The following is a 12,279-nucleotide window of genomic DNA, read 5'->3' as shown; positions in this document are numbered from 1 at the left end:
TGACTGTGGACATTGGGATGTGCGGGGCTCAGTTTCACCTGAAATCCAACAAGAGCAAGGGAATGTAACAGCAGATGCCAACAATTTGGTGCCGTGAGGCCGGGTGGGGGAGGGGAGGGCCCGGCAGCCCTCAGTGTGTGGGCAGCGTTCTGCTTCTGTTTGGAAAAGCACCCTAAGGGTGGTGGTGGTGACCTGAGACACACCGGGCCTTTCTCATTTAGGAATACCACTGGGGAAGTGGCTTTGGCCTGGGTACGACACACTGGCCATGAGATCCCAGGGCTTCCTGGCCTCAGGATCACGCATCCTGAGGAGTGAAAAATATGTATTTATGCTTCCAGCCTTGGGGATGACACACAAATGGAATAATGTGGAAAGGTCAGACAGAACCAGGGGAGTGAGCCATCTGCACCAGCAACTGTGGGCTTGTCAGGGATCATAGCCTCAAATGTTATGGATGCACCCCAAATATATCTTATTTTCACTTTTTTAATAGTTCATTTTAAGTCTACTACTATCTAGAAATGTGGCTCAACAAACGTGGAGAGAATACGATCACCTCAGAAAGCAACAACGAAAACACATACCCCTTCCGTAAACTCATAAACCCATTCTCCACTATGTATCCTTTGTAAGCCTCAAAATGACATCATGCAAAGCATTTTTATTTATTTTTATACATTTTCTGACACAAATAAATCTTTAGCTGGGAAGCCACTGTGAGCGAGGTAGGTGGGGAAGTGGCTGGGATATGGATAAATGCTGATTTTCTTTTGTTTTTGCTTTACATTTCCTGAGCTCCCCTGGAAGCTTGTGTGAATATGTAAATAAGCACCTTAATTAATTACCGGTTTGCCATAGTTGTCAAATAGGCTTACTGATTACCTAATCTAAAACCTCACTGCATCCCTGACAGAAAGATCAACAAGCTATGACGAAATACCCCAAACTGGCACAAAATTTTATCTTTGACTCTCACCAATAGGGATCTTTATTTTGTTCATTCTCACCCTGGAGCCTCTAACTTCTTGCTCTGTCATTGTCCCTAACTCTCTGTGTGATGTGATGCCACTTCTCACCAGGACTCTGGTCCTCAGTTTCCCCAGCAGTACAAGGGGGCTCACAGAATGTACCCCACATGGGAGAAGTATCATGAGGGCACAGTGAGCTCATGGATGTGAAACATATTTAAAGAAGAAAACATTCCCAGTTATATGCAATCCTTGATATTACTTGTTCTACTCCAGAAGGTCTCTGCCAGGAGCTAAGATGTATCTCCCCACAAAGGTACAGCAAGGTGGGATCTTAAGGCATCTTGAGGAGAGACAGAAAGGTTCATGCTGAAAGGGGACAGAAGGGCACCACGGCTCTCACTCTTGTATTGACCCCTCTTTAGATACACAGTCTGTCTCCACTGGATCTGTGAGGAACACAGGGACTTCTGTGTGTCTGGTGTAAATATATATTGGTGCCTATGTGTTTATGTGTAGACAGTAAGTGCCCTTCCAGAGACAAGGAGGGTGATTTTCCATCTTCCTCACGGCCAAGGAGGTCCCCAGAGAGCCCTTGCCTGTGCTCTCTTGTGCTTTGCTCATGGCAACCTCCAACAGCATTTTGGCCAGAGAGAAGAGTGGCCCATTTCCTAACGGAGATGATCAGCAAAGCTCAACCATCTGTCTGCGCAGGAGTCTGAGATTACCCAGGCCACCAGACCAGTGGCTGCAAGGCACGTGCACACAAAGGTTACAGAAATGTGACCACTCGGTCCTCAAAAAGAGAAATGCAGGGAGAACCCCAGCCCTACCCCACCCTTGCCTCCCTGGTTTAACCCTTTCCTAAGCTAAGTCACCCACCACCAAGTGCATCTTGGTCTATATTTTTTCCTCGCTATAAAATATTAAAAGAGAATAAAAAGGTTGCTTTGATCATCATGAGTTGAGAGAGGAGCTAGAGGGAGGGGATAAGCTACTAGGTCATCATCAAGGCTGGCACCTTGAGATAGAGAAGCTGGAAATTAAAAGTGGGAGTTTATGCCAACTTTGCTCATGACCAAACTATGGAATATTTCGCTCTCTCAAACTTCATAAGAGCATCAGTGGAACTTACTTGTGGCTGAAATCCTTTGAGGTCACTGGCTGCAAGGTCACTGGCTGTGAGGAGCTGCAAAAGAACAAAGGAGTTTTCTTTAGTGATACTTCTCAACGTTTGCATACAGTATCCCCAGGACAACTGATCAGCAATGGACTTGCCATAGCTGAAGTTGAGATCTGGAGCTAAAGAAGCCGAATTGCCAAAGGTACATACACGTGCTGTTTCTGGGCTAGGAATCTCACCCTTGGAGCTACCACATCACTCTGACTACCTTGCCCCTCTCTACTGTCGTCTCCTACCTCTCTTGTATGTGTCACCGATGCTTTGAAGGGTCTTAAATTACGGATCAAGGTCTATGGATGGATTTCAGCAGGTCTACAGGCTCTGAAATTCTAAGTACAATTACACATGAGTCTTTAGCTGGAAGGGGGTCCCCGACTTTCTTCCAACTATCAAAGTAGGCTGTCATATCACAGGCTAAAGAGAGAGTTAAAGGCCCATTTCCTCTAGCAGGGCTGCTTATTCATTTTTGTTAATAAAATCAGTTAATCAGTCCAGCTACATGCAACTCCAGTGTCCCTTTATCACGTCTTTGATCCTATTTACTCTTTATGTATTCATAGCTTATGCCTCCAACTATCATGCCCATTAGAACATGAATCGAGTTTATATATTTTCTGTATCTGTGTTTAATCAATAGTAAAGTGTAAAGTTAGGGTTTTAATATTTTTCATCCTCTCCAGAAAATACTCAATGGAATCATATGATTAATTAATAAAATAATCACATTCTTCATTGCTGCTCAAAAACGCTAGAAAAGTGTAGGGTAGAGAGAAAAAGGGCAGATGGTTATTTTGATTCAAGGAGTGTGACTGCTAGCTTTATTAGGCCTGGAAAGTGTTTGTAAAAAATAAGAAAGATTTTATGTTTGCTGTAAAAATATTTTGTTTGGTTCAAGGAAGAGAGAGAGTCATGCTGGGCCCAAGTGCTTCCAACATTCGGAAAAGCTCAAATGGGCTTTTTAGCGTCTCTAAATCACTTTTCCAAAAATTATATGGAAAGCGGTGTCAATGCTGGAGTGGAGCAGACAGGAGGCAAGCTCAGAGTGTAAGCATCAGGCTGCGGACGTAAGGCAAGGCAGGTCAGGCCGAGGCTGCCAAAGTAAGCCGGAGTTTGAGCTTGAGCGTTTACAATGGAAAGGAGGCAGACCCAGGGGCTTCAGGTGGGGCGGCTGGAAGAAGACATGGAAAAAGGATCCACCAAATCTAGCACAGTCCCCTTGGTATCTATTCGCTGCCAGCCACAGCATACATTAAAGAGGACGAGAGGATGTGGCAACGCACTGAAGATCACCTGGGTGCCCAGCGCAGTGGTTGCCGCTTTATGTAATTTTTCTTTTAATCTTCACAACTCCCTCGGGAGGTAGAAAAGTATCTCCACTTTATGACTGGAAAAATTGAGCCTCATGAAAGTTAAGTAACATTTTCTAGGTCACACGGGTAGTGCATGTATTTGAGATTTAAATCCAAAGCTATATTATCCCAAAGCTCATCCTCCTTGTTTTTCTAACATGATGCCTCTGATTTATAGTACACTGAAGATAATTTGCTGATGAGACATGGCATAGGAAAGAAAGATAAATACCAAACTATTAGTCAAATGAGCCAAGGGCAGTAACATAAAACATGTGGCCCTATGATTGACCCTTAACTGACCCTACTTTCCAGACATTATTTTATTTAATTGATGATAATGACCATCTACTCTTCAGATCTTATCAGTACCACCTAGGACTCTAACTCGAGCTGAGCAAGGGTTAGGATGAAGCTGAGGAGGAGGGAAAGGCTGCGATGAGGTATGGGCATGGGAGTGACCTCAGATAGGACACGGCCACTAACACATGTTAGCATATAGGAAATGAATCTCAAGCTGTCCAGGCCCTGGGAGCCCAGCGGGCAGGGATCCTTCCACTGCCTTTTAAACAGGGTTCACGGGGTAGACAGCAAGAGTGAGACAGAAATGTTCCTCCTAGTTCTTGGTCTGGTGCCACAAGTGAAAATCAACTGCAAGGCTGTTCAGGGGTTTTGGGATTGAGAAATGACCAGATCCATTTTTTTTTTTTGACTGAAAATAGAGATACAACATTTTTTGGTTATTATTTGTGATGTTCCCACCTCAAGAGAATGGGATCTATCCCACCTGCCCTAGAAACCTTAGATCCTCTTTCTCTTCTCTTAAGAAGGAGGCAGATGCATAAAATTTAGTTCTTAATTATATAAAACTTGTTGGACACTGTCGTATGTATTTTTATGTTTCTTTTTTTCATCTAAGGAGCTCATGTCCAACAAGACCATGGTTTCTACCTTATGTAACTTCTGCATCTCTCAAAATGGTGAAAAGAGTCTGGACATACAATTAATTGTTAAATGCCCATTGGTCAAATGACTTAAAGGGAAAGTAGGAAATACTGTCAGCCTAGAGGTGAGGACTAGAATGACTAGATGAGTACGGAGTAGAGACGTGTGAGAGAAGGGTTATGACATGTTTCAAGTCGACGAGAGGAAATGGCACTCAGCATCTAGAGCATTTCCTGAATGAAGTAGGCACTCGACTATTTGAATGGATTAATCAACAACAGGAACGAGCTCTTCTCTATCCGGCGGAGGTTTTATGAGAGAACACTGGCTTATACTTCATGTAGGAGTCAGAGGTTAAATGGAAGGAAGGACAGCATGAAAGCGAAAATCTTAACTGTGAATGAGTCCACCACCACCAGAGAGAGAGAGTGGGATAGCCCCTTCCCATGGTTGAAATAATAAAATAGTCAATGGGTGTCCATTGCCGTTCATATGTTACAGCTTCTCTGATGGTGGGTTGGGGGAGGCAGGGAGGTGGTATCAAAAATAGCTATCGAGTAACTTTTAAAACTTCTGAATTCCTTACCTTGGAGATGCTGTACTATTTAATTTACAACCTAGTGTGCATTTTAGGTGTTATCTAACCTGGGAAACAACCAAAGGCAAGCCTTGTGACCTCCCCTTTCAATGGTTCCCAAAAGAATAGTGTACAGAGTACACCTTTCCTCCCCATCCAGCCCTGAATCCCTTCCCCCTGGTTCCCAAGTTCAAACAGGCTCTAACCTAACGTGTGAGCTCTTAGGCAAAACACGGGCTTTGCCCCTTGAACACTCTCCTTCTCGAAGCTGATTATTTCTCAGATGTCTACGTATTCTTCACTCAGGTTAAAAAAAAAAAAAAAAAAAAAAAGAAGGCTGACTGTCTGCACTGGAGTATGGTGCTCGGATGTGGATTAGAAATACAGGACAGGAAGTTCTCCCGTGTTTCAAAATTGCAGACCACCTGGATCTAAACCTCAAGAGAGATTTCCAGTCTTACAGAGCGTCAGGAACTGGAGAAGACAGTTGAAGGCTGCTGGGTGGATGAGGGAGTCGCTGTGTCCCCAGAGGGCTCAGGAGCCACCTCTGCTGGGGAAATGCAGCAAGTGAAGGTGGTGTAGACAGATGACCCCCTCTATGTCCTCTCCCTCCCTTCAACCAGAGTGGCTCTGTTTTTCCTTCTTTCATGTATATAATTTCATTTGAAAACAAATTTCTGCCACGAAAATACATTTTAAAGCTCTAGCCTTAGTCCTTATTTTGCAGATAAGTGACTGCTTTAAGATCACACTGCTAGCTAACAACTAGGTCTGTCCCCTAACACCAGAGACCTCCACTAGTAACCATCTCAGTCCGGTCCAACCCCACACCCAGACACAATCAGCTGCTGGCTTCCATCCTGAAGGTCGGAGAGATGCGTTCAGAAATTCAGGGGAAACTGAGGCAAGAAGAGATGAGTGTGTCCCTCCACAAATCTTCTTCCCTAAAAAGCACCAATCCAGACCCTCTCTAAACCATCCCCCCTACTAGACCCCATCCTCATTTTATCCCATTAGAAAATAGTTCCCTGCTCAGAGCAGCCTGGCTATGTGGGGAGGGATCTACGTCTGGGAGGCAGAGAGGGAGGAAAAAGAAATCTTCCCTGGCTCTGGGGACTTCAATCAGGCTGAAGTTAATGAAAAAGATGCTGCCTTTTCCCAGGACAGCTAAATGTCTGCAACGCTCCCAGTGAGAGGGTTGAGCGGGTAGGGGGAGAAGCACAGACAGAATTACATTTAAAAGGCAAAGGAAGGAGAAAATTCTTTCATCTCCCTGGTGGAGCTGGGCAGTGTTCCTGGGGCCCTGTCTCAGGCCATTCTCATTCCTGACATGTCTTGCTGCTGTCTGGAATGGTCCACATTAAAATATTAGAATGATGACCCTGCTTTCCATTTTTGAGGAGCTGCCGTTTCTCTTTCTGCAAAAGGTTTTTTTTTTTTTTTTTTTTTTTTTTTTTTTTGATCTCTCCAAGCCTGAGGGGTGGATTGGGGAGCAGGGAGGATTGGAGGAAAATAAAGTTATGTGCCCCTAAGAGGAAAAATACTTTTAGCTTCCCAAGTAGAGGCATTCTGCACTCTCTGCTTGCTCTCCTTCACACCCTGCTCTCTGAATGGGCTTCTACCTTTGAGGCATTCACCAAAAGTCACCCCCTGGACGGCTGCAGCCAGCATCGCCTTGTGACGTCCACTGACCCAGGACTGCCCCTCTAAGAGCTTCCCTCCGACCTGCTGACTTCTACAGTTTCCAAAACTCCCCTCAAAGGAGGCGAGAGGGCTGCTCCACTTTTCTCCTGGTGTCCTCCCCTCCCCAGAAACATCATTTCCCCTCTGTTGTCCCCTTATCGAAGCGACACTCCACATCTGGATAGACCGGGGCATAACATATCCCCATCCCCGGGCTGACTCAGGACATGTGCATCTGGGAAGGGGATCACTGACACAAAAGGGGGCATGTGGGTTGTGCTGGACATCTGGCCAGAAGGACCTCGACCTCACAGACATGCACCCGGACGAACTGAAGCCCGGTTGCATTGTGAATCCTCTAGGTCATTTGCTTGTCCCAGCTATTTTGTCCCCTGTGGGCCAGTGAAATAGATGATGGCATGTGAGATGGATGGATAGATGAACGGATGCGCAGGTAGGCAGGTAGGTCGGTAGATAAAGGAACTGAGCAAATATGGCTTTGGGAAGCATAAATGACCCATTTTCAAAGTGCTCTTAAAGACATCATCCCTTCAGTAAATGACTTCTATTTAACATGCCCTTCTGCCTCCTTTTCCATCTGTTCTCATTTCCCTTTCCTATTTCATAAGAAATAGATATATTTTTTTCTCCTTCTTTATGTTCTGAAGCCTCACTTCCTTCCTTCTTTGGCTATAGGGTGACAGCTGAACTCCATCCACTCCATCTCAGCCCAACTGCTCAAACCACAAAAACATTTGGGATGCCCTACATGGAAAGCAATGTCCCAGGAAGCTGAGACAAACATCCAATCGTACGAGGCTTTTAGAAACCAATTAGCCCCACCCTCGACCTTGGCCAAAAGAAAACTGAGGCCCAGAAAGAGTAAGTACTCATCCAATGGAAAGTTAGGAACAACAAAGCCAATGATATGTACATAATCCAAAGAAAGTTTTAGATGCTTCAACCCCTGTAGACTGGGGATTCTGAGAGGGGAAGGGAGTTTCACAAGGTAAGTCAGGGGTAAGAGAGAGAAGAGGAAAGAAGGTTAAGGTGAATTTCACCATGAAACAGGCTCTGGACCCATGATCCATGAATGAGCCACAACTCTACCAGGAGCACAGCAGGGAATGTGGGAAGTTTAATTAGGGGGGAAACTGGAACCGACGTGGTACTCCTTCGGGGAGATGATGAATGCCACACTGCTGTACAAAAGGGCGCCCGTTGGCCTGGGAGGGAGAAGGCTTACGCCCTAGCTCTGGGGTTCGGCCTCCACTCACTCTGTGATCCATTCTGGGCTCACTTCAGCTACTCAGGTTTTCTTTCCTCACCTATGAAATGAATTCCCTGTTCCCTCTGGCCCTGCACCTCTAGTACCCCCAAAGTGCCCCTCTCACCTCAGGGATGAGAAAGAGATGGATCAGACTCTCTATCTCCTCTTTTCCAGCAACCGTCCCCCTAAAACGCATACATCTAAGAAGTTGTTTCTAATCCAAAGGACAGAAGGGAGGGCAATGAGGAAGTAATCTTGAATAGTCTCGAGTGGTGCTTCCATTATTGGTATGAAAACAGAACTTTGGAGAGATGGTCACTCAGACTGCTACATGGGTTCGCCACCCCATGTAGTCACAACTGTATCAGAGTTAAGAGTAAACAATCTTATAATTCAAAAGGCATTAGTTCTAACTGCTCAGGGGGGTAGTGCAGAGGCCAAGCAAGTCACCTTCCCACCGTCCTAAGAGGCAAGTTGCACAGTAGCTAGGCTGAGTGTCCTTTTGCTAAATCCCCTCACCCTCAGGGAATTCTAAAGGTTAAATCTGAAACCATTGACACCTCCAGTCTTAGCTTCAGGCTCCTTCCCAAAGAGTAACAAGGATGACTAATAATAACTGAATATAACTTTGAGCAAGCCTAATCTTGATGGCTTATATGTTTTTTATTATTTGTTAAATAATGGGATTCTAATTTTTACTGGTGAGATGTGTAACAAGTTCCCCTAGATAGGCAGCCAAAAAAATTTTGACATTAAAAAAAAAATTCTATGAGTATCCTTGCATACATAACCCCTGCTCTTATGGTGGTGTGTGTATTTGGTGGCTGTCCAAGTTCAGCTATTTCAGCTTCTGGGTGGGAATGCCTTTAATTCTTCTTGCAGATTAGAGCTGAAATGACTGAGACCTAATGAAAGAAGAGTTCTCTGAATACTCTACTCTAGAATTCACTGAGGCAATGAGTCTTGTTTTATGTTATTTGACCTTGGTGAACCTACAGAAACTCACCTTGTCCTTTTTGAACCTCGCAGTAGAATTCTTTTAAAATGCCTTGCTCCCCAGACCAAGAAAACTGGATTTTATGAAGGGTATCTTGCGCAGTGTTGGGTGAAAAGTTTACGAAAGTAAACCTGGTATAAACAGGTGACAAGGAGGTTCATATTCCCATTTATTACATATTTTGGTTAAAAAAAATAGTTCAAGAGAGTTAAGTCATTTCTGAAGCTGCACGATTTGTCGGAGGCAGAATGGAGCCTAGTTCGGATGACTCATGCTCCTTTTCACTGTATCATACCCTATGAGCTTCCTGCTATTTTTAGAATGTGCACTATTAGAGATTCTATCAGTTCCTCTATGATGCTCTGACACTTCAAAATGAACCACGATTAGGAAATTTACAGAACAGTGGTTTTCAAATTGTGCCTTAAGGAGTACTGTGGGCGATTCCGCAGAAAGGTCTTGGGGATTGTGAGGTGGGAGAGAGGAGCTAAGGTGGAGACTTTCAGCCCCGATCCCACTTTATCTGGAACAGCATGACTTTTACTGGTATTTTATACTGAGCTTCCGTGTTAAGATCTACTTGATTCAAAGCTTTGTAAAAAAGAATTTCTATGAACTACATAAATGTCTAACCAATGTACTTTATACTTGAAAGTAATCATAAAAATTAAAATAAAAAGAAAATTTGAAAACTCATATCTGAAAAGAGAAGGCCCCTACATAGGTGACCAAGTCACATGTAGTGCTAACAGCATTTACCTGGGGAAAGAGAATTAGTCATCTCATCTCTTTAAAGATGCTAAAATAGTCGTCTCTTACTAGTCAGCAGAAGAGATGCATGACCAGACCTCATTTTAAGAAAACCACTTTTAATACTTGCCACAGATGAGTTACTCATGAGAAAAACGCTTTCTCTTTCTTTCTTTACACTTTCTGCAGTGATGTCTGCTCTCTACATCTGCAGTCCGGCAAGCTACATGCTGAAGAAATCATAACTAATTTACCAAGAAAGTTAAGAGCTAAAGATACGTTGCCTCTCAGGAGCCCAGTCTGAGCTGTAGGTCCTTTCCTTCTAACAGAATGAAGGAATCACATGCCAGTATCTGTGGGCTGTTTCTAAAGTCTGTAACAGGCCAATAGAGGGGTTCCCCTCATTGAATGTATGTGAAGTAAAGCTGGATGCTGGGGGCAGAATCCACCATCTTCTCATCATTTACTGAATCTCTGTTTAGAACTGTTCAGATGATCTGCTCACTTGGCTCTAAGACTAGTACTAAAGTTTCCTAATGCATCCTCTTGGCGAATCCCAGGAAAATGATTTACACCCTTAGGCCCACTGAGCAGCAGAGAAAGGAAAAGTCGGAAGGTACTCGCTTCAGAGAGTATATCTGAGCACTGGAGTTAAAAGCTCAGCTCCTCAGCTCGGTGTAGCCAATTTGGCTGAGAATCTGGGTAACTTGGGCCAAATCTGGAGCAATTAATCACAATTACAGGTAAATACCTAAAAGGGACAAAGTCAAGCTGGACCCAGTGACAGCTACAGGTAACCACCACTTTTATAAGCCTCAGGTAGAATGGAAGGATCTCCTCCAAAAAGCCCACCCTGAATTCCTGGCGACTATAATATAAAAAAGACTTGATTTTTCAGGACCTACTTTTGTCTGTTATCACGTAGAGGCTTTTACGCCTATAGTTCTCCATCGCCACATGACCTATGCAGGATAGTATTATTTTTACCATTTTACAATTGAACAAACTGAGGTGCAAATTGGTTAACTAATTCACCCAGTGTTATAGAAGCCAAAAGTGGCAGAATTTGAATTTGCTCAGAGCTTTGAATCATGACAAGCTCGGTCCTCTGGCCAAGATACCCGTGACCCCCTCAGGAATCCCTAAATAGAACATTGCTTTCTTCCTCCCTGTTCTGCCAGGGAGTCAACCATGAACCCAGGGACACTGGCACCACTGCCAGCGGTGCTCCAGATGACCCACCATGCAGGTAGTAGCCAGGTTTCCCACTAGCCCCATGCAGCCCCACAGTGTGGGCATCTAAGGAAACACCCTACTATCTTGATCTTCTCCTCAAATTTCTCTGAACTCAAGTTGACTTCTTTCCAAAGGAGTTTCATTCCTGAATCCTGGCTGACCAAGAACTCACTAGAGGCTGCACTATACACTGCTGCAAACGTTGTTAATAATCATGAGTGTCTTCTCTCCCTAACCAAGTTTACCTGCTCTTCCTCCCTCCCTCTTTTCCTTCCTTCCTTTCTCCCTTCCTTCTTTACTTCCAGCTAATGACAGCATGGCAAGTTCCAGGCTCCATCACAGATGCTGGGAATCCCCATAAACTACTAAATGCTTTCCAGGGATCATCTCATATCATTAAATCCTCTTAAGGCAGTACTATGATTATATCCATTTTATGAATGAAAAAGCAGAAACTTAGCTTTTATAATAACGTATTCGAAGTCACAAGGCAGTTAATTGACAGATCCAAAGAACATGCTCAATTCCATGTGACTCCAAAGCCTATGTTCATTTTTAACTACCCCATATGTGTGGCACTGCGTGTAATCTAAATGTTGTCATAGGTAATCTCAACCCACCTAGAAAGGATCTCTGACCTCTAGAGACCCGAACTATGACACAATGAAACAAGTGTTTAAAAAAAAAAAAGTAACCGATAATGTGAAGGGGACTGTTGCATCCCAAGGAAGAATAATATCATTAAGATTATATATGTGAGCACTTTTAAAAATACAGAAAAGTCGGAAACTCCAATAAAGCCATCTCTGTTACCACATTCAAGAAATGTGCTGTGACGTAACCTAACACAGCATGAGAACAAGGAGCCGCAAGTCATAAGGGCAGTTTGCACCCAACAAAATGAAGGAGCTGGACAGCAGGAGGGATGATCTTCTGGGAAGAAAGACAATCATCTTCATCGAAGAGACGAGAAGTGAAACCTGGAGTTCTTCTCATTTGCAAGAAACAACCTTCGCAAAACTAAAATTTAAAAGGCAATCTTTATTTGCCAAATACCTCTGCTGATGGTTTCCATCAGAAAGACTACTAAAATATTTTTTTAGTAGTCTTGTTTTTATGCTTTGCTATTGGTTGAAATGAAAATCTCTTTGAACTGCTATTTGAAAACTACCGATGTGCATTGCTGTTATAGGGCACTGACATCGTCCTGTCCCTCCCAAGCATAGGTGCTCTTTGAGGACCAAGACATTGGCTGTCTCTAGAATGATTCTTCACCATTGAAGATGTTCTACAGCTTCAAACAATGTTTCTCAGAATG

At 43.8% G+C, this 12,279-nt stretch overlaps 1 protein-coding gene across 5 annotated transcripts in view; it reads right to left on the bottom strand.

Annotated features, from left to right (window-relative positions):
- SETBP1 (SET binding protein 1) overlaps nt 1-12,279 on the bottom strand; it is a 341,470-nt gene that overhangs the window by 161,971 nt on the left and 167,220 nt on the right. For all 5 annotated transcript variants that reach the window (XR_004953710.1, XM_036229997.1, XM_036229999.1 and 2 more), the window contains exon 3: nt 2,107-2,160. Coding sequence is in view for 4 of the 5 variants with exons in the window: in XM_036229997.1 (XP_036085890.1) it covers nt 2,107-2,160 (54 nt within the window). In the remaining variant the exon portion in view is untranslated. The remainder of the gene's footprint in view (nt 1-2,106; nt 2,161-12,279) is intronic.

Source organism: Rousettus aegyptiacus, unplaced genomic scaffold, assembly GCF_014176215.1.
Source record: "Rousettus aegyptiacus isolate mRouAeg1 unplaced genomic scaffold, mRouAeg1.p scaffold_m13_p_12, whole genome shotgun sequence".
NCBI classification, from domain to species: Eukaryota; Metazoa; Chordata; class Mammalia; order Chiroptera; family Pteropodidae; genus Rousettus; species Rousettus aegyptiacus.
This window is presented reverse-complemented; position numbering and strand designations above follow the sequence as displayed.